General features: G+C 39.3%; 1 protein-coding gene across 1 annotated transcript in view; it reads left to right on the forward strand.

The window, feature by feature from the left end:
- cdh22 (cadherin 22) overlaps positions 1-22,934 on the forward strand; it is a 142,182-nt gene that overhangs the window by 56,836 nt on the left and 62,412 nt on the right. Inside the window, exon 3 of the mRNA XM_027279848.1 lies at positions 16,616-17,568. Coding sequence (XP_027135649.1) covers positions 17,341-17,568 — 228 coding nt within the window. The 5' untranslated portion in view covers positions 16,616-17,340. The remainder of the gene's footprint in view (positions 1-16,615; positions 17,569-22,934) is intronic.

The following is a 22,934-nucleotide window of genomic DNA, read 5'->3' on the forward strand; positions in this document are numbered from 1 at the left end:
GCCTCGAGGAGAACACAATGAATAGATTGATTAGGCAATATCGTAATGGAGATAGGATAATGAGCCTGTCAATCATACAGTGGGCAGTGTCTGACAGAGAAAATACGCCCAGGCAGCAGAATTGCTTTGATAGTAGGAAGGCATGGGGCGGTAGGCAAAAAAGACTGAATCAAAGAAGGCAGCTGAAACAGAAACTCTTTGGGTTTTTGAGAGAGTAACCTACTACAGAATGGAAACACATTGCACTTGATGATTTTTAATTTATTATTTATTTGTAGTTTATATACACAATGAAGATTTGTCTGTCTGAAGTTGATAAAAAAAATATATAATGATGGTTCCCTAAATACCCAAACTGCACATCAAAGCTCGAAGCTGTTGGATTTGTTACCAGTGAAATAAGGAGCTCTTTAATCCTCCCATGAAAACAAAGGCTTCCCACTGACAGCAGAGAACAGTTGCATCCTTATTTACTGGCAATAAACTGACAAGAAAGAAATATATAATCAGTTGATTTGCATCACATGTCACCAAGCCCAATTCTTTTAGTGTTGACCTCCATGCCGGCCTCAACTGTGGACAGAGCCTTGATCTGCTCATGTTCTCCATCTGTCCCTCTGTCCCTCTGTCCATCTGTCTGCCTCATTCTCGTGAACCCGATATCTCAAGATGGCCTGGTATTCAAATTTGAAACACGTCCACTTTGAGTCATGGATGAACTGATTAGAATTTGGTGACCAAAAGTCAACGTCACTGCGACCTCAAAAAACAACAACAACACATTTTTTTGACCATAATTTAAGAATTCATCCCCTACTCACAACAACAACATCTAACATCTATTGTGATAAAATGATGACACTCTATATCCAAAACATCAAAGGTCAACTTCACTGTAACATCATAATGTTCAGCGAAAACACTCTCCTGGCCATTATTCAACTGAGGAACTGAAGCGTAGATTGTGACCAGATATCACATCAGTCAGATACTGAATTAATGACACTAATCTTGGATGCCACCTTGAAAATGTGGCGATTGTGTAAGTGCTGCCGGGATGCAAAATGTGTGTGAAGCATCCACATTTCATAATTTTTAGTTTCTTTGTAGCAGCATCCATATTTAAAACATTGTCTACTGCCATGGCTACAACTTTGTGTTCTCTCAAAATCATTTTTATTTCCCCAGTGCATGAACACATCTAAAAAAAAATTTGATTTCTCATTGTTTGTTTCTTCCGATAAACTTACACACCAGCAGACATACTGCAGATAAATAAAGTCTAACAAAGTCAAATCAATTTTATTTTTTATAGATCTATGACGCAAATCCAAAATTTGTTTTACACTCTGTACAGCAAATAGCATCCTCTATCCTTACACTCTTGACTTGCATGAGGAACAACTCCAAAATGTAAACTGAAAGAGCAACGGTGGAGGGATCCCATTCTCAGGATGGACAGACATGCAATAGATTACACATGTACAGAAGAGACATGTATAATATCACAGTATGCAGTACTCCGGCACAAGCTCATTGTTTTGGTGATTGTTGTTGCACCATGTGACGAATCCTTTCTATCAGTCATCTGGACTCCTCCATAAATAGTCACTTGATGAGGACAGCATATTTCTTACTGGAGTTTATTCAATGGAATTATGCATGTCAATATGGTGATAATTTAATCATGTATCTGATGTAACCATCTTCTACATATGTCATATCAGTCTGGACAGACATAGACTGTATGCAAACTGACACTTGACTTGTTGATGTGTACAACAATGAGGCGGTATTTATAGTACCATTCAGAGGTCAAGGGTCACATATAGTAGTGATGCCATTATACATGTGGTATTTTCCATTTCCATTGCAAATACTTCAGACTGCAAATATAAATTCAGAAAAGCAATACACGCAGCACACACGTACTGTATGACTGGTATAAATGCCATCCACAGGGTCCAGTCATTTCCAGTGTAAACAAGTTCGCCTTCCCTATGCCATCCCATTTGTTTTGCTTCTGGGCATGAGGAACAAATTTGCTTGTATCTGAAACTGAGGCAATTTGTTTTATTTGACTTCTCACCCCATAAACTGTCAACTCTTGTTCCTGTAACCCAGAGAAGAGGTTTGCTACAGAAAACAAATGGGTGCTGTAATGACCCTCTCCAGCAGAGTTCACTTTTGGGGTGTGATCTATGTATTTATCCAGGAACGTTGCTTTGTCTATCTTGGTAGAAAAGTGGATAGTTTATCCCTATATACCTCAGTGCTTGGTCTTATCTTTTAATAATTTTCCTTCCGTGATCGTGGGGAACAACCTAAAGTATTCATTTTGCTTCAGAAAAGCTCTATAAAATCCAGGACAAGAATGTGTTTTTCAGATACACACCTTTACACACCTTAGACACTATTTGTGTCTATGTGTGTGTATTTGTGCGTTCCAGGGAGACTAAAATAGAGCGAGGGATAGGCATTTGTGTTCATGTGTGTGAAACTAAGTGAATGTTCAGCCAACTATTGATTTTGGAAAAGGCTTTCACTGAGATGATGAGGAGGCGTGTCCTGTGAAGTGGGTATTATGTGAAATCAGTTGCCGTTAGCTGATTCCGTGTGCTCTATATTCATTGCTTCCAGTTCTCCAAAATAGCTTAGGCTGCATCTCCTTATGCGCCCAATTGCATTTGAATTCTCTAGTTTAAAAAAAACAAAAAAAACCCACCAGTGCCTAAACATGATTGCAGGTGCTTTTCACCATGACTGTTCCAGCTCTAAGCAGAATTGTAGTATTAATTCTTGTTTTGGACCTTTGATTTAAAATTATTATTGTTGATGATTTTTGTGGAAATATACCAATTTCATGTTCTTAACTATGTGACGGTTGCAACCATGCTAATGTTAAGCAGAGATTTTCACTATCAATCATGCAGAGTAGGAAGATCTTTTGTTCTTTGTCTGAATATGATCCAGGACATATAATCCAGTGTTTCAAACTCCAATAACACTGTAGCCATTTAAAATGTTTAGATTTTTTGGAATGACATTAGTGGTCTGATGAAAACACAGACCACATTGGAATCAAACCTCTGTCGAAATCTGTCAAGTTATTTTTTTAAAGGGGTATGTAAACATCATCATGCTTCACAGGTGCTGGGCAATAAGTATACACAAGGGCCAAAAAAAGAAAAAAAAAAGAAATGCCCACACACTACTTCCTTGAGTGCTCACCAAGAAGAATGCACTCATTTATTAACAAAGGATACTCAAGGTTATGCTGCATTAGGTGTAAAATACACTATTACCAAAGATCTAAATGACATTGAGTTTAGAAATACCTGTCCACAGCAGCAAAATATATAGACAGACATATTGTTACAGATATTGGTGAGGCTAAAATCAGTTTTGCAGACTGTAAATGCAATGATAAAGACAAACAAAGACTGACATGGCTTTTAGAAATTCAAGAACCAAGTAATCTAGTTTAATTATAACTTTTCTCAAGTAACTTCTTCCCAACACTGACATTTGCCAACCCATAGATGAGGATTAATATAGCATGTCCTGGCTGTTGACCTTTGACATGAAGTTCCCTCTAATTCCTGAGCAGCTACATAATAATTACTCCAGTAATACAACCTGTCCCCGGGCTTGGATGGTTGACCTTTCTGCAAATAACATGTTCATTTCCTTTAATATGAAAACAAGGGTGTCATTTCCTATTGTGCACTCTGAACAAAACAATGCTGATGTCATCTTGCATAAAGTACATTTACTGTGAACTTGACTAGACTATGATTGTGAGTGCTTAGGTGTGGGTTCGTGTAAGGATGAATCCCAAAGTGACAACATAAACAGCAATAACTTCCTATTCACCATAGGTAGTGTGCTCATATTTCTTCTCTGCTGGTGTTTTTGTAATATGTTTTGGACTCTAACGATCGCCCAGCCTTTGCTATGGTAGTGCTTCACACACAGTTTCACAGTTACAAATACACAGACCCACACACACAAATGTACACACACACACAAACACGAACAACCATCACAGAGAGATGTGGAGGGTAAGAAGAAACACACAGTCAGGTTTTGTCCTTTCTGACCACAATCATGCCTAATGGGAATCTTATGGCTGAGTGCACTACACAGCACACAGAGTCAGGATGTATGGGCCACCTAGTGAAAGCATTCCAGCAGGAAAAATGAACTACACAGTGAAAAGTAGGGCCATATTATGGGGGAATGACTCCTTTATCTATATGAGACACAATAATTTAGGTCTCAGATTGTCTTTTCACACATATGTTTTAATGTACGGAACTATTATTCAATAACTGGCTGTAATAGACTGAATCTTGCGCACATGTTTCTGGCGTCAGTACACAACAGGCGCAGAAGCGGTGTGCAGTGTTTATTTTTTCTTTGTACATATTTGCTCCGTGCTTTGAGGTTATGAGACTCGGTGTTGTCACAACGTGCCGCTTCACAGGACTGAAACGGCGATGAAGAGGAAAGTGAAATAAACATGCGACTGCCTCTGAAGTCCTCTTAAAATGTTTATTCCACTGAATATATTAAAAGATTAGAGATTGTATGTAACATGATTATGAACAAAGCAGTTAAAGTGTGATCAAAGTGAGGAAGAGAGTAAACACACGTGTGCACAGAAATTATGCACGGGAGGTGGAAAAGGTGAGGGATAAACAGAAATTATGAGGCAGATTAAGATATTACTTCAGAATGAGTTTTTTTTTTTCATTAAATTAAACTAAACATGAGCTGAATTTCTTATTGGTATTAAGAAATGTAAGATCTGTATTGCCCCATGTTTTATGTTACTCTGCTTTATAAATATCCATCTCTGACAGGTTCAGTACACAGTGCAAGCATTCATTTAAGTGTCAAATCACGTTATGCTTGAAAAACCATCATTAAAGTTTTTTCAGTACGTTTTCTTCCCAGCATGAATTCATGTTCATTTGTGTATTGTATAGGGTGAGAAAGATACATATGCTGAAATAGGATCAGGTTCAAATGCCAAGTAAATGTACTGACAAAAAAAAAAAAAAGAACACTTTGGCTCTTTTCTACAGCTTTTGAAAAATGTTCAAAGGTACAAAGTACGTGAGTTTGGTAATGCTACAGATGAGAGCAGCTCTGCTTGGTTTTGCACTAGGTGTCACACCGCGGTGAGATCAAGTTGGGTTTTTGTCCTGTCTCGCCATTTCCTGTTTTATTTTGATATTTACCTGTCCTCTCGTTTCAGGTCACTTGCCCTTCCTCATGCGTCACCGGTCTGATTGTCCTCCCCGCCCTGATTGTTTCCACCTGTTCCCCATTACCCTGTGTATATATTGTCTGTGTCTCCCTTTGTCCCGTGCCAAAGTGTTTCGTCTTTTTTAGTGATCACCCAAGCCTTGTTTCCTTGTCCACAGCCATAGCGTTATAGCTCAAGTGTTCTTTTGTTTATTTTTCCTCGTATGAGTGATTTTTTTGTCGTAAATTCTTAGTCTAGTCCTTTTGTTTCATGGTGCCTAGCGTAGTGTTTTTCAGCGTCTTTGGAGCGCCTTCAGTTAATGTTTTGCAGCCTGTTGTTTTTCCTCCTTGTGAGTGATTTTGATTTTGATAATCTTTAATAGAGTAGTTTAGAGTTTGCCTCCTTTGGAGTGTTTTTGCTTTCCCTAGTTTAGGCTGTTTTCATAGCCTCACTCTGTCGAGGGATTTTTGATAGATAGATATACTTTATTTATCCCAAGCTGGGAAATTATAGAATTATTTTTATTATTTTAATTATTTGTTATCAATAAATAAGCTCATTTGACAGCTCTGCGATTGAGTCCTGTTTTGAGTCCGGCCTGACACTAGGCGCATGAATTCGTATTCTTTTCACTTAAATATTTCCAGCAAACTCAACAACAGAAGAAAGCTGTCATGACCTTGAACAACTAGTTTATATCTTGCACTTGGGCCAGCAGTGGGCAGGGTGAAGCTCTAGGACAGCTATCCGTTGGATGAGCCCCATTAAAATCAGGTTCTTTTCATTAGAATCTGAAACTATTTACTATGAACAAGGTTAAATTGTATCCACCTAGTGATGTCTGGACTGGATTTGAGGTATTCATTTGGCTTCCCAGAAGCCTGCTACCAAATGATCTAGTGGCTTTGTACTTTCACTTAGCTGTGAGACTTGTCTATTATTAGAAAAAACTAACAACATCCCCAATGCTCTTACCCTCCTTTTAATTTCCCCCCTTTGGCTCTTCAATACGCAATGATTGCTCCAAACACATTGGTGAATATATCATCTGCAGGTGACAAATGTGGTGAATTCTGATTTTGCTTTAGGGAGGAGGGATGACAAATTGGGAAAAAGAGCAAATTGGATGACGCTGTGTGCCATATTGAATTTGCCCTCATGCTTACATGTCTATTTTTATTTTTTTTTTAAAGAACCAAATATAGTTCTAAATACTTGCAGAGAAAATTACCTATCCATGTTTTTGTAGAATATTTCTTGTGTGACAGCTTTACACACCAGAACAGGTTGCACAGTATACCCATTTATAGGCAGATGTTATCAGCACTCCATGCCAAGTAAACCTAAGCCTAGTGTGCAGTAGTGTACAATTCCATTCCAGTTCAATTGTAGGATGCAGATCCCTCTGCCTCAGACTAGTCTCCTGATCCATGACGCATCAAGCTTCCTTTTATAGTAAGATCAAAAAAAAAACTTTGATACTACATTCTGCAAGATACTGAACTTGTTGACATTATGGCAGTCCATCCAACACGCTTAGTTTTGCATTTGCATTGGCTGGAAGCAGCTCTGAAAGGCACCAGTGGTCTCTGGTTGTCCTGAGAGGGCCCTAAGTATAGTCAGTCTGAAGTTGAGGGCAGAGTCAGAGCAGCGTGTTGACAGACACCAGCGCTCTTCTACCATCCTGGGCCCATGTGCACTGACAGCTGTCAACTACCTCAGCAATCACCTGTCTTTCACAGACACATACGCACCCACATGTGGGCAAGAGTGTACACACACTGACATGCATAAAATTTCCTTTGCACACATGCATGCACATAAGCATACATGTGTAGGTAGAAAAAACAACAACAATAAAACACACCACAGCCGCAGAGGAGCAAGCTTTTGGCTCAGGCTCTTAGTCCAGTCTACGCCTCCAGATCCCACTGCACTGCCCTTTTCTTTTTGCCTGTTTCATTCATATGCTACATCTCTCTCTCTCTCTCTCTCACTCCCAGCCAAAGCTGGGGATACAGAGCGCCAGCCACCCGTGAGATGAGCGATTTAGTAATTGTGCAGCTGGCAGCCCAGGCAAGGGGTCTTGTGCAGCAATAGTGGACATTGTGGCATGTATGGGCACAAAAGCTGTTCCAGTGGGGAGAGAAGAGAGAAAGACAGAGTGAGTGGCAGAAACAGAGAGACGGAGAGAAAGGAATGGAACTGGGGTAGTTTGCGAGAAAGAGATTTAAGAGAAAGTAATGGATGTAAAGAGAACGGGAGAGAAAAGAGAGTGGGTGCAGGCTCATCTTGGTATGTGGGTGGAAGCTTTTGAGTTTTGAAGAGTAGCAGCAGTATTGGCATGGGAGAGAGGAAACAAGGGAGGAGGAGAAGGATTGGGGGGGGGGCGGGGGCAGAGATTTCAAGAGAAAGAGAGGGAGGGAGGGACGGGGGTGGAAAAGCAGCAATTAGTGTAATTAGGAGACCAGCTTTAGCAAGGCACTGACAATATGTCACCTCTCATTATAACCCATAAGCAAACACAGAAGCCTAATGCAAGGCAGCACCCATTCTCTAGACAGTTCCTTGTGTCAATGCAGATTTTGTTCTCCCCAGTCACGCTCGGCTGCATATCATTGACTTGCCAATACAACACAGGGTTTTGGATTCAGAATATAGAGTCCAGTTGGGGAGAGAGAGACCCAAACAACAGCAAGGTCCAAGTAGCATGCTGTTGGAGTACATGATGTTTGGCAGCTAAACAGAAAGGAGTCTGGATCATTGTTATACTACATTGGGATTGATTAATTCAGATGGATGAAATGTGTTAGATGTTTGTGCAGAGGTGGTTTGAATGCAGGATTATATGTTGTGGTCAGCTGGAATCGATGTCTGTCACAAGAACATTGTACTTTGAAGCTCAACATTTCATTGGACAATTCACAGACTTTCCTAATGTATGATACTGACATTGTGTACAATATGCAATCTCAGATAACTTTGAAGTTAACTGTTGCTTTTTCATTATCTGATGTTTCCCTTATTAGCAGGCTCATCATTTCTGCTTTATTCTGAATATTTACACAACCATGAGCCAGCACAGTTGTTTACATGGAAAACTTACTGTACTCCAAAGCAACATGTTGTTTTTCCATCTCCTTTCATTTTGTCTGTTTTGTCAGACTCCGAGCAAACGGTCCATTAAAACTTTACCATTAGTACATAAACACTTTACAGAGACAGGCATGTTCTCTGTTGCGCCTGGATCTTTTTTCACCCCTCTGTAACATGGCACAGGGCTGCTGAGCCAAGTGACTGTGACAAATTGGGATTGGAAATGACAAAATAGGCTATTTAATAAGCATGGTGGAGGGGATTGGACTCCGGTGTCGGGTTCACTCGAATAAGCAGACTGTCTGAACTCCTCCTGGGCCCGGCTTTGATGGCAGCTTTCATCCATCTGATAGGGAGATTCTGGCAAAGGAAGATGGAGCCGGGTCTGTCTTGCTATCTTCAGTGTGTGTGTGTGTGTGTGTGTGTGTGTGTGTGTGTGTGTTAAGCTGTTCATGCTCATGAGTGTACACAGGGACAGTTTTGAGTAAATGCAAAATCAGGGGGGTGGAGTAAATGTGTCCATGTGTTAACCTCAGGCTATTAACTTCCAAATATCAACTCCTTCCCTCAGATAGTAATCACTTGCGCCTGTTTTTTTGTCACTGTGGACCCTGAAATGAGAAGTTGTTATTAGAAAGCGATTCAGCTGATATTCCCCAATCATACTCGCAACAACTGTGTTGTCACATGTGTTTGGGTATGTGAGGGTGCAGAGAAAAATGTCTGAATGAAAATGTGTTGGAATGTTGAAGAAACATACAACACTGACCTGAGACCTGCGTTTAGTAAAACTGAATTGAAAAAGATAAAGGAGTGAATGGAGGGCTAGATAAAAACCGTTAGAAAAACAGAAACCCTGCAAAGGGAGCGATGCTGAGACTGTTAATCAGACAAAGGGCAAAAAAGGCAATAAAAGAACAAATAAAAGTGACAGCGGAGTGCAAAGGAGAAGTGAGTGAGAAAGATGATGTGAATGGATAGACACCATAAGGTATGATAGAAAAGGTGTAATGGCAGGGTGACAGAGGAAAAGACTGAGTAGTAAGAAAAGACAACAAAACTAAGTGACAGAGGAAGAGGAGAGAGCAGCAGGCTGGAAAGCAATAGGTTTTAGAACTTGTTGACAGTGAGTTAGACACAGAGACATAGACAGCGAAGGCAAAGAGGTGCATAGAATATAGAACAAGATAGTAAAGGAAGGTGGGGAAATAAGGGTGAGGAAGAAAAGTAATGATACTATGGGTGATGGACGAACAGGGAGAGTGTGCCTTGTATGCGATGTACATGCTTGCATATATTAAGAGAATCAAATGCCTTTACTGAGGTTTGTTTGTGTGAATGTTTGAGTGTCAGTGAATGTGGCTTTGCATGCATTCAGTTTTTTTGATTATACCAGCCTCCCAGGAAAGTGAAAGTTTCAGCCCAGTAGGAGAACATTGCGTTTTTGACCAGCTCCAACACACACTAATGTCTGTGAAAACATGAATTATGAATTAAAGCATGACATTTTCCGCTAATGCGCAAATTCAATCCTATAAGGAATTTGATATTTCCCTGCCTCAAAACATTGCATGGTTCAACATTTGCTTCTAGGCTATAACTCTGAGCTGCACTGCAACTCTTTGACTGATCCAGCTAAGCTGTTACTAACTGTCGAAACTCCGACCTGTACCTTCTTCTGATGGGTAGAGCTGACTACAGTTGTTGCAATACTTATGACTGAGGACTTTAAAAGTTAAAAGTTCAAACGGGTTTGCTTGCTGGTGAGGGAGCTGAAACAACTTCACTAAACCAACTTTGACAGTGTACCCACAGTACATTGTATATGTTTTAGAAGATATAATGGATAGTGTGGACATATTCCTCTTCATTTTTGACTTGCATGAACCTTTCTAATAGCGCACAATGTGATTCTGTTGAGTTGTTTTGTCAAACAGAGCATCCCTGTTTCATGAAATGAAGATGTTGTTGATGCTGTTTTTCATAATTCATAAGGAGATGTATTAATTTGCTGTTAAGGGACAAAACTAGTAGTCTACCGCCATAGCGGCTTTGAGCTGAATGCAAATAACATGTTTAGAATGTCATAGTTCAGTGCAGATGAGGATGATAGGTTTGCATTAGATTTGAAGGACTTTGGTCATAAACAAAAGTATTGGACAAACTGAAATTTTGACTTGATGATGGTGCAAGATGAAAAGTCGAGATTTTATGAGATCACCAAAGTTATTACGAAATCCTCATGAGGGTGGAATGATTAGCCTGTCAACACCAGACTTTTCTGGATATCCAACGGCACAGACGGAAATACCTCTAGACACAATTGGATAAAACTTACAACCGATCAGGCAAATCCCTTCAGAAGTATGACAAACACATTTATCTTAAACACAGAAGTGCAGTTGGTGTTCTTCTTTCAGAGAGAATATACTGTCCAGTTCATTTAATACTGACATGATAGCAGATTCAACAGCAACAGTTCCACATCAGTGGCAGCCATCTTGGTTGTTCACAAAAATACCTCAATTGCCAATAAGGCAGTGCTTCTCTGTTCAGTTATGGGATCTGCTGAGGTGTTGCCATCTAGAAATGAACCAGCTTCATGTCCTTTACTCTGACATCACTGACAAATGGTACAGATCACTGCAGGCTGATTCATCATTTTCAACCCAAGCTAAAAGGTTTCCTTGTGTTTTGCACTCAGCACTTACATGCACTCCATAGAACTCTCTGAAGTGGCGTCTAATCTGATTGGTCAGGGGAGACACAATAGAGAGGAGAGTGGGCTAATGGCAGAGCCAAGCGGCAAAGATAACAAGCTCATCACAGTGTGAAGAAACTGAGCAAAAACTCATATAAGTGCCGGACCAATCAGCCTGTGTGTCAGCCTCATTCTGGCACACCAAGCAAGCTTAATGTTGAACAGTTTAATAGCCGCAGGAAATGTATTTATCTTTCAGTTGTTCTTATTTTCTATTGCACGGTGTGCTGTAGTTTTCTTTATTTATTTATCTAATACATGGTTCTTGTTTATTTGAATACAAGATTTCTAAAGTATGGCTGATTTGTTTCCCTTTAATTTTCATATATTCTCAACTTGACCCTCCATCTTGTACTATCTAACAACAACTGATAGGATTGATGTTTTATCCACCTGTTACTGCTGCTTTAAAACCAGTTTTGCAGAAAGCGTCTTGCTCCAGCTGCTCCACTCAGCTGTTTATTATGAAGCCTCATTTGTGAAGCTACATTAACCTTACCTAGCCATACTCAACAATTAGCCTAGTACAGCGAAATACAATCAACAGTTAGACCATCCCAACTATGAGCTCCAAGATATGCAATTTAATGTGATGAAACCATTAATCAACAGTATGTAAACAATGACTATATCCTTACATCTATATTCATTAAAGGATGGCAGTTACAACATTCAATGACCAGACAAATATGGCCACCATATAATACACTCTTTGCTAATTAAGTTAATGTAGGCCAATTAAGAAAATACAACAGGCCAACATCTAAGCCAAACATAATTGCTGAGTAAATCACCAACATAATGATAAAGAACAACTTTGTTTACATCATGTTAGACTTTGTCAGTGGCACACATCACTACATGCAGAACAGGAGCTTGGCTAAGTACCTCAGAATAGCACTAATAGCAAAGTACCAACCTGATTTCAAAAAGTTGGTACACAAAAAAAAAACAAAGTTCAGCAGTTTGAAGATTTAAACCCTGCGTTTGTACTGCATTCAACTGAATATAGCTTGAATAGGATTTGCAAATCATTCTGTTCCAATGTTAATAATAATGTTCATTTTCATTAGTAAAACAACTTGTTTTTATTTATTTTTAAAACATTTAAAAAAAATATTTTGTAGTATTGCTGAGTATTTATTTATTAATCAAAATATTTTAAAAAGATATTCATATTCATAAATAAAGAAGCATACGAGAGCAAAAAGGCCACTGATTCAAACCACTATGGCTACATGGCATGTGCCTTGTCAAGTACATTGCAACACACACACAAACTGCTTTCTTGCATGCCTGTGAATGTTTGTGCGTGTGTGTGTCAGGGAGACAGAGAGGGCTGTCTGCCGGCCATTGGCCCCACGCCTATCAGTTCGCAGTGATCAGTCTTGCCTGGCTGTCGTCTGTCCACTGCGAGCTGTCAAAGGGCCTGCTCTGGGCATGCCCACTGATGAGGGGCTGCAGCCATGCTCTAGAATCAATCCAGCACTCTAATAGGTCACGTATGGCTGCACAGTGCTTGCCAATAGCCTTGGACTGGAGAATGAGTATAGAAGAAAGTGGAAAGATGTGAGAAATGCACAGAAAAAGACAGATATGTCAGCCATATTTTTATCATCAACAACAATATTAGCCACTGACAGAAATGAAAGGGCAGTAATTGGCTTGCCACTAATGTGCCATTGCTGGTGGAGATCTTCTGACTTTGTTGTAGTGATGGCCAAGTTAGAGTAAAACCAGAGCACACTAACATACGGCTCTTTTTCTCTGTTTTCCCCTCTAACTCATTAGAGTTTCCTACTTTTAGACCTAATTATGAGTAAATGTGTACACACTTAATGAAATTCCCCTAAGTGGGAAGGCAGAACAGAAGGAGATTCATTGGAGGAGTGTGGATTTTGTTTTTAGATACCAAGCAGTTGGTGCTGAGCAAATGTTTCAGTTTGCAAAGCAACTTCTGGGCTGTTGGTGCACGCAGAAAAAATATTTGATACAAATGCTCTCTAATTAAACACATTCAAACTGCCTGCCGCACTGTTAAGTCATCTACTGTAAGGGAACAGGGAAAGTGTAGATAGGCAGAACGAATTAATTCTATCCTCCCAATGCGTTTTGCCTTTGAGGCACAGAAAAAAATAAACTATATGTTTTTTGGGTTGTTTTTTTTTACTTTGAAGTTATCACTCCACAGCTCAAACATCTAATTGGAAACTTGAAAAGAAATACTTTTGATCAATTTAAGTCAAGCAAGGGACTTTGGATGTTTTCTTTCTTTTTTTTTTGTTTTTTTGATTGACTGTCAATCAAATCGCAACAAGAGAGTTGCTCCTTTTCATCTCGCTGAAGGTATACATGATTAATCTTTTATAGAAAAGAACAAACCTTTAATTTAAAAGTGTGTTGTACTTGACTCCTACATGATTCTTTAGTTTTCAATCCTTTAGAGCTGTCTATTCTGATCTATTACCTAATAAATAGATCATAGGTGCAAAATGTTCGGGAGTGATGCATTGTTTTTGCAGAGAAACCTCTTTGACTGGCAAGTGCAGTGTGTTGGCTGATGATGCTGCATTGTGGAATAAGTCTTCTAAATCTCTGCACTTGGATGGGAGCATGCAGGAATTTCCCATCGCAACATTCGGAAGCTGTTCCGTCAATACGGTTGTGGTCCAACTTTACAGAGGTGGAGATCACAGAAAGAGGCACTTGCTTGTACCTGAGCAGATGGTGGAGGAGTAGGACATTGTTCATGTCTCTGCTAACTGGGTTAGTAATGCAGCAGACAAATGAGCAGTTATATGACAGTAGATCATTTCTTTGTGACTTTTACAGACAGGCACCACCTTGGCTCACAGCGACTCTGGAACTGGATACACAGAAATGTTGGAACTTGCTCTTTAATGTCACAATAGGGGAGGCCTGGCTGCAGAGAGACACAGTTCTGCCACAGCAGAGTGTGTCAACTCCTGTGCCAGGCTGCATGGATTTGCCATCCTCCTCTGCAAGGGCAAGTGGTGGATCTTAGAGAGGGGCACAGGGCAGAGTGAGAAGAGCCCAGTCACAGTCTCACTGCTGTCAGAGCAAAGCTCCATATGAGTAGAATGCTGGAAAATAGGCCCAGCACTGCCAACAAGCACACTCCTACTGTTAGTAGATGCAGGCAGCAGCATGTTCAGTGTGGAGGCAGGCATACAGAGCACCACCAGTGTTGGCCTGCCATGCCAATCAGACCAGGGCACAAAGGTGAGAGTCAATGTGTGTCAAGAGACAAAGTTATCCTTGACTGCTGAATTGTCTTTCTGGAGGTCAGCATTATTATGTCTGGTCCTTAAGGAAGGTATATGAGAAGTGAGGTCAGAGCAGCTTTTCTGCCTCCAGGGGCTGTTGGCAGGATCATCGTTAAAACAAATTTCAGTTAATGCTTTCTGTGGACAGGTGTGGTCATAAGGTGCATAGGGTCATGTAAAGGGCATAGTATACATCTTTGTGACATTCAGGGCACACTTAAACCCTACATAGTCTGTAAAAAAAAACAAAAAAACATTTGCATACTGTCTTTCCAACTAAAAAGAATAATGCTAATTATGACATTCAGGTCTCATGTAGTGCTAGGACATGGTGTTCGAAAGACGTGCGTGGCCTAAATAAAACGAGAGTCGAATGAAAGATGTTATTAAGTTGTGTCATGGGAGTATAGGATCCAGGGTTTTGGAGCTTTACTCATATTGGGGTCTTTTTTTTTGTTTTGTTTTTTTAAGATTTTTGGCCTTTTATGCCTTTATTGATAGTACAGCTGAAGATAGACAGGAAGCAGGGGGCAGAGAGAGGGGGAGTGACACGCAGTAAATTAGCCGTCCGATGCAGGATTCGAATCAGGGCCAGCTGCAGCGAGGACTATAGCCTCCACACACGGGGCGGCTGCTTAACCCACTACGCTACCGACCACCCCCCATATTGGGGTCTTAAAGTCAACAACAGCCTCAACATTTGAATGGATTGCCATGAAATTGATGTCATCATCAGAAAAAAATGTAATAACCGCAATGATCAGTGATTTGGTTCTCTGCATCTGTGGGTGCATGTTAGCACTGCTGTACAGTACAGCTTCTGCAAGTCCACCAACTTGCATGCACCAACATGTGTGGGAAAGCTCAAGATCAGTGTTACATGTGCTGTATGGCTACTCATGTAGCTGTAACTTATCAACGCCTGCATTGAATGATTAAATACACTGTATGAGCATTAATGTCACCAATATGTGCAAATCTCCATATAGTTCTCCCATTAACAACATCATACGAGTGAACGAAGAGTTTTAGCTGTTGAATTTAATCTTAAACTGTTTGCTCTGGAGATTGAACACCCCCAAAGTAGTTGGTTTCCAATACCACGGACATTGCCTTGACCAACAGTCTGAGAAGGAATTATTTCCGGAAGCTCCAAGCATGCTACCAGGCAGAAGGAGAGTGAGATTAGAAGTCCTCTCCCAGCCCGCAGAAATACAATAGGTTAAACCACCTGCTGGCCTGAGGAGCTTTTCTTCGACTAGTGTTGCAGTCTTACTTTCTTGAGGTCGTAAAAGGCCAGAGACATACTAAATGTTATTGTTTCTCCTTTTTTGTCATCCGCCTTTTGTTCTCAACGTTTCAAAGAGACCATTAATCACACCCACAGCCACGCACATAACACAACACAGTGTCTGTCTCATTCCCTCTTTTAGTCCTTCACTCATTATTTAATTTTATTTTTGTCTCACTCTTTCTTATTTACCACCCTTCCTCTTACCTTCTCTCCCTGTCTCTTCCTCAGCTCTGTCTTTCTGTCTAACCTCTGTGCAAATTTCAACACCCCCCCCCTACTTTCTAATGTTTGTCTGAAGTATTATGGGGTTGTTGCCTCATTGAATAGAATTAATTGAATAATACTTTTATCCAATTAGTGCTCCCTCATGCAATTAATCAGCTGGCTGATGTTAGGGCCGCTCCACCAGTCGGACGAAAGGCAGACAGATGCTTTGGGTCTGGTGTGTGATGAACAATGACCTCTCTCTCTCTCTCGTGCCTCCACCCTCCCTACCCACACCTTCTCTCTCTCTCTCTTTCCTATTTTCCACACACCTAGTTTCCTGTCCTCTTTTCACTGTTCTGCCATCGCTGTCCAGCTCACAGCACATTGTTAGAATTCTTGCTGAACACAAGAATCACTGGTGGAAAACAGCTTCCTTCAATAATCCTAACATAACCAACACATTTTTTTTGTTCTGAACACACTGAGGTAAAGCAAAGGCAAGGAACTTGGTGTTGGAGGAATTATTTGTTTTTATTTCTTGTTTAGAAATTGCAACACATCCAACATTCATGGTACAGTGGATGGATATACAATTACAGAACATACAGTATATGTATTGTACATTAACCCCCCCAAAAAAACAAAAAAAACTTGAAATGTATCCGGTAGAAAACACTCCCGGTTAACAGCATTTTGTCTATTCTGTCTTACAGGTTTGTTCTTCTCCTGCTGAATCACTGATGGAGTTATCATGATGGCCAGAGAAACACCATAGGACCTTTTGAAGAATGAACTTTTCAAACTACTGGATTGTGCTGGGGGGGGAAGCCATTGGAGATCAGACAAAATCCCCAACAGTGAAATCAGCTGACCTTTTCACAGTTCAAGGATTCTGCTTCAGGAGGCAAAACTCATCGTCCCGACTTTTTGAATAACTGGACCACAGAAGAGTTTTCTTTGCAAAAAAAATCAAAAAAATCACAGTTAATTCACAAAAAAAATCACAAATGTCAAGAACCAATAGAAACCATCACTCCTCAGGGGCATGTTAACCAATGCCAGTGTGTCCCTGTTAATCCTTAGTTTGTTTCACTCCTTTATCTGCCAGTATATCATAAAATCTATACAGTGAGACAGATAGTTTAGAAACTTTAGAAGAACTAGAATGACCAACCATATTACAGTACAAACAGATACTATGCAGCTGGTAGGAATACAGTATGCTCTGTGAACTGTTCTGTATTCAACAGATAACTTTGTGATCCCATGGATTAACTTTCAAATTATTACACAAAGACTGTTTAAGTTTGCCTTGGAGTTTTATTTGATATAAAACTACAATCAAAAAAACTGTTCCTGTCTACATGCATCTTGTATATTACATGTAGACCCAGGCCGGATTTCAAATTTTATTTATTTATTTATTTTTTTTATCAAAATGGCTCCTTCTTGGACAATACGAGCTTGGACACTGCTGGCAGCATTAGGTCTTCTTAACTGCTGTGGTTTTGGCAGGTGTGAGACCTCAAGGACTAGTTTGAACTCTGGAGGGAGTAGACAGGACCAAGGACCTTCGTCACTTGAACGAGTTAAGAGAGGATGGGTGTGGAATCAGTTTTTTGTGGTGGAGGAGTACACAGGCACGGAGCCACTATATGTAGGAAAGGTAAGACACCTATTTTTATAATGTAAATTTCAAAACAAACTTTGCAAGTAAGTGTTCATTTGCTTCTGGTTGCCCCAAACAGAATTGATGATGATGCAGAACTGAAGTCCAGGTCAGTTTCTCTAAAGTGAGACTGTTCCAAATAGGCTTCCAATGCCGGAGATTTGTTTATAGATTAATTTACTATTTGAGGAGAAACACAAAATCTTCTCAACACGCTTTTTATATATAGTATCATATAACACACAACATATTTTATTCTTATACTTATTCTCTGCAATTAGGGTGCAATTAATACCGAAATGACAAGTGTTTCCATTTTTGCTGTCTTTTGTTTATCATGTTATCTACTTAAACGATTCAAGAGGTTACACTGTATCAGTCATGTTTGATTGCATCTAGAAGTGAATGAGAATACCAAACAAACTTGAAAAATGATTTGTCATTTTATTAATGAAAAAAGTCATATGATGAAGGTCTGAATGATTCACACTGTATGGTAGCTTGCACATGTATTATCTACAACCAGCATATGAATTTATTATTGATATTCCATCCAACCCAGTACAAAAAATCTTTACAATAATTTCATTTTGATATGGAATCTCTCTCTCTCTCTCTCTCTCTCCTCCACTCCTCACCTCCTCGCTCTCTCTAATATAATATATATATATATATATATATATATATATATATATAAAGGCTATAAGTTAACTGTTAGAAGGTATAATCATGTGAGAATCCCAACATCAACAACAGAAGCTAGATATACTGGGGCGCCTATGTGCTAAGGCTGCTTACCTCAGCAGTAAATGGTGATTTGAGCCATTGAATAACTAAAAAGACATTAGCATGAAACAATAACTGCACTGTATTTAATTTTAATGCCACTGCCAAGTTTGCTAAAACATAGGTCAAAACCATGACATGGGTTCAAGAACAAGAAGAGATAAAATCTGTGTCCCACTGGTATTCTGCAAATAACTACATCTGAGAGGTGCTTTATCACCAGTAAACAAGCAGTAAAACTCTTTGCCTCCGCAGAGACATTACCCATTAATAATTTAAAGCTCTGAACACACTGTTGTGTTTCCATCACATTGTACAGATACAATATATATACAGTTTTTACTCAACAATAGTCACTTTTTCACTGTCACTTGTTTGTGACTCCATATTTTGTTTTAGGAAGACATTGTGACCTCATGCAACATAGTGGCAGATTTTTCTCTTTTTTTAAGTGTCTACCTTCAGCTTTTAGTAGTTCTGTAGCTCCTGTTTAATGTAGGAGTTGTTGCTTGGAGTTTCATTTCACTCCTACGCTCTTGTTCTCGCTGCTATCTAACGAAAGGAGTTCTCTGATCCACTCTGCTTTGCTCTAGAATTTCTAAAACCTGTAAAAGTCTGTTGACTACTTTTAATTAAAAAAAGTAGGTGCTGCTTCAAATTAAAAGTTTTTCAAAGGTGAGCCACTGGTGGTACTGTACATACTGTTTAGATTTCTTTCTTTGGTATCCGCTTAAGGTATTACTTAAAGGCGAATGGAGGGAAAGAAGAGGTGATAAGCATTTATTGCAATCTTAAACTTTTATCATATCATCAATGGCCATTTACTATGCCATCTCCATTACATCTGGAAAACACTGGCACTGGGCCTGAGTTACAAGTTCCAATCATAAAAATAGCATATAATTATCTGATTTTGAGCTGTACATGAGCCAAAGCAACTTGCGGTTACGGACCCCCATTGGGGTTATGAGATCATTTCTGGGGATCACCAAATGGTTGTGGAGAATAAAATAAAAATAAAATAAAATAATAATACACAATAATGAAAGACAAGAAGTATGTGTATATCTAGCTATCGATCGCTACTACTCTATCTATAGATAAGAGTACATATACATATCGATCGCTACTATTCGGGCTGTGAATCGATTAAAAAAATTAATCGTGATTAATTTATCAATAAATTTATCAATAAATTAATTGCATTTTTCTGAGACTGAAGCTTATAATGAATATTTATTTATGTAAAATTATCAAATTAATGTAGAATAAACACAGATAAAGTATATTTAAATTTATTCATTTAATTGACTTAAGGTGCACATATGCACAGTGCAAACAGAAAAAAGCCAGAATGAGGAAATATACTGACGAGTGGAGGGTTGTGGTCCCGTGGAGGTAATTTCAGCAGGCTGTTTTGCTTTGAGGTGATATGTTAAAGTCGTGTTACTTCTGTGGAATTTAAATTCGGCTTTGCAAACTGTGCAAATTGCCTTGTTTTTGTCCAACGAGCCGTCGGGCAACTTTTTAAAATGAAATGTTCCCCTTAAAAGTCCTTATCCATCTTTCCACCATAGACTCTCCTTTAGTTAGGATAGATCATAGACATATACATAGACGCCTCATTGAGCAGGTTGGTCCGTTGCTGCGATACGTTAACGCGTCTGCACTTCATAAAGCGCCTTTCTATAAATTTATTTAAGTTATTGCCCTTTATACACCCATTCACACACACACTAATATATATGGGAAACAAAGCTCTACTTTGCCACATCCAAAATGGCGGCAATGTCGACATACGATTCACACTCAATGCGACGTCCATGTATATATGTCTATGTATATATGTCTATGGGATAGATGTTTGACCGTGCATGTAAAGGTTATGGGTCAGCCGCCACCGGAAGTAAACAAAACCACGTTAATTGCGTTAATTTTTACGCGTAAATTGTTTAAAATTAATCAGCAAAATGGACGCCTTAATTTTGACAGCACTAATATATATGTATATATATTCTATATTTCTATGTCTAATGTTGACTGTTGACTGTAAAAGTACCATTATTTTAACAAATCTAAAAACACTAAAGTCAAGCAAAGCCACCTGTGTGAGTCTGGTAAATTTCATACATAGATTTCAACAGTCGACAGTCTGGACAGGCAGACAAGCCAGACAAGAGTCGTAAAACAACAATCAGATTACTTTTAGGTGAAGTCGTGACTCTTTCAGGTTGAGAATCACTGAGCTAAAGAACTCCTTGTATCAATAATTAAAATCATCCACTATCCAATTCTAAAATACAGTAACTCTGTTTCCTTTCATTCCATTTTTTAAGAAACATAATTAACATTTTTAAGATCTTTGCCTTATCTTTTCCAAAGATCCTAGATCACAAAAAGCCTCTGGAGGAAGTGCTTTCTGATCAACGAGAAACCATCAAAGAGTTCACCATGTTGTTACTAAAGCAAAAGCATGCACCGTAACCACAGATCATAGATACTTTTTATGTGGTCATTACATTTAGTCTGCGTTGTGTGTTGTTTCCCTAAGAATGAAACTGCGTGTCAATCATAAGCATGCTTTTTTAATCCATTATTGAACAAATTGGTTGAATCCTCACAGTTGTTTAGATGCTGTGGAAATGCAATGTGCAAAAGAGACTCTTGTTTAGTACCTGAAACTATTTTGTCTAGGAACTAAGCGACAGCCTTAGTGATGCCCTTCTCTTTGATCTCCAGGACAATGTCTTGACACCAGAAATGTGATTATTAAATGTTATTTTTCTAATATAATTATAAATAATGAGTATACGTCAAATAAAATCTTGTTTGCTATGATCTCGGTGCTGTGCGTACATTTGGGAATATTTCTGTCTTCTTTCCCCCTCGTTTTCTCATTCACATCCCATTCATCAGCCGTTTCTCAAATGAACCTCAGTGAGTTGATGAAAGTGGACAGCATGTACGATTCGATTGCCTTACATAGGATGTGATATGAAAAGACGGATTATTAATGCAGACAGCATGAGACTCAGCGATGAGTCACACACATCAATCATGTGATCCCCCTTGTTTAGAATCATTTAGACATGGCAATTGACCAGCTAATATTGCATCTGCATATATCAATCTCTTTATTCTTACAAATAAATGAAGATGTTCTCCGCAGCAGAGCCCTGGGTGTTACAGAATAATTATCCTTTAGCCATTATTTGTCTGCTATTGTGATTGTGCTGCATCCCTGCTGGCAAGACCAACAACAAGGCCAAGAGGCAGTGCTGTCTGTCTGCTCAGGGACAGAGAGGAATTGAGAGATACACGAGGCAAGGAACGAAAAAGGCTGCAAAGGGAGAGACTTCATACACTGACTTCTGATTCATTACTGGACAGGGCGCCAGGGAAGGCAGAGCACTGATTTAAAAGGGCGTAAGGCAGCTCGAGGGAGCGCCACAGCAAGAGGCAAAAGAAAGATGATTTTATTAATAAAATTATCTAAAGTTATTGCACTTCATGTGACCGGGCTACCGTCCAGTGCTATCAGTGCTATTAATGGTGTGTCTGAGTGTGGATGTGAATTTCTGTCTGTCTTGTGTGTAACTCTCTCTCACACACAGCTGTAGTCTGCTGGATTGTTTGGTATCCATATAATTTGAGCAGCGGATTAAAGCCAAGCAGTGTGCCTCTGTACTGGATAATTACAACAAGCCTTTTTTTTTCTTTTTTTTTTCAAATTACTTTACACCAACTCAGCAAACTTGCCAAGCTTGTTCTGTTTTACACAGTGGCCGCCACTACTCTGCTAATGAAATCAGATTTACCAATAAAATGGCCCCTCACATGACATTAAACTGGCTCCTATGGTAAGTACATTTAGATAATAAATCCTTATGGACTTAAATGGTACAACAATACATTTTTTTTTTGCTTTTTTCTTGCTAACTACTTTTCACAAATGTGCTGAAAGGAAGGGAATTGGGAACACACATACTTTTGCACACAGAGGTGTCAGAGGTGTGCTGCTGCTGAGCCCAGATAATCTTAAATGGAGGTTGTTAAAGGAAGTAAAGGAGGCTAAAAATGACATATTCTTCTTCTCCCCAGTCATGTTGCTTTCTCCTCTTTTATGACAAAAGCTGTCAGAAATAAATCCATTGTGAGAGTGTGCACGTGCGAGAGATAGTGTTGGACTTGTGTAGTATTGTGTAGCATGTGCATTTGTTACACAATACTAGTTCAAGGGTTTGGTGAACAGTTCGTTGTTTCTTGTGTCCTTCCAACTTTCTGATTTTTATGGATGTATCTGGCATGGATTTCCTTATTCATTCTCAGCATGAACAGGGGAAAAAGTGCTTGTACAGTCCATATCCAATGTACTTCTTTGTCCCTTTTTTCTAACTCTCTGCATTCGGTTTGAAGCCAAATGAAGCAGATGGCCTCATCCTTTGTGTTCACCAAACGTCTGAATCCTTCTGAAGAATATCAGTTTGATTTATGGCGTATCATGTTCTCTGGTTCTGGCTTGTTCTATAGCAGATTCGGTGTTGTTTTGAATGTGAAATATGGCCTAAAGCATACAT

The sequence above is a fragment of the Larimichthys crocea genome, chromosome VI, assembly GCF_000972845.2.
Source record: "Larimichthys crocea isolate SSNF chromosome VI, L_crocea_2.0, whole genome shotgun sequence".
In the NCBI taxonomy this organism is placed as follows: domain Eukaryota; kingdom Metazoa; phylum Chordata; class Actinopteri; family Sciaenidae; genus Larimichthys; species Larimichthys crocea.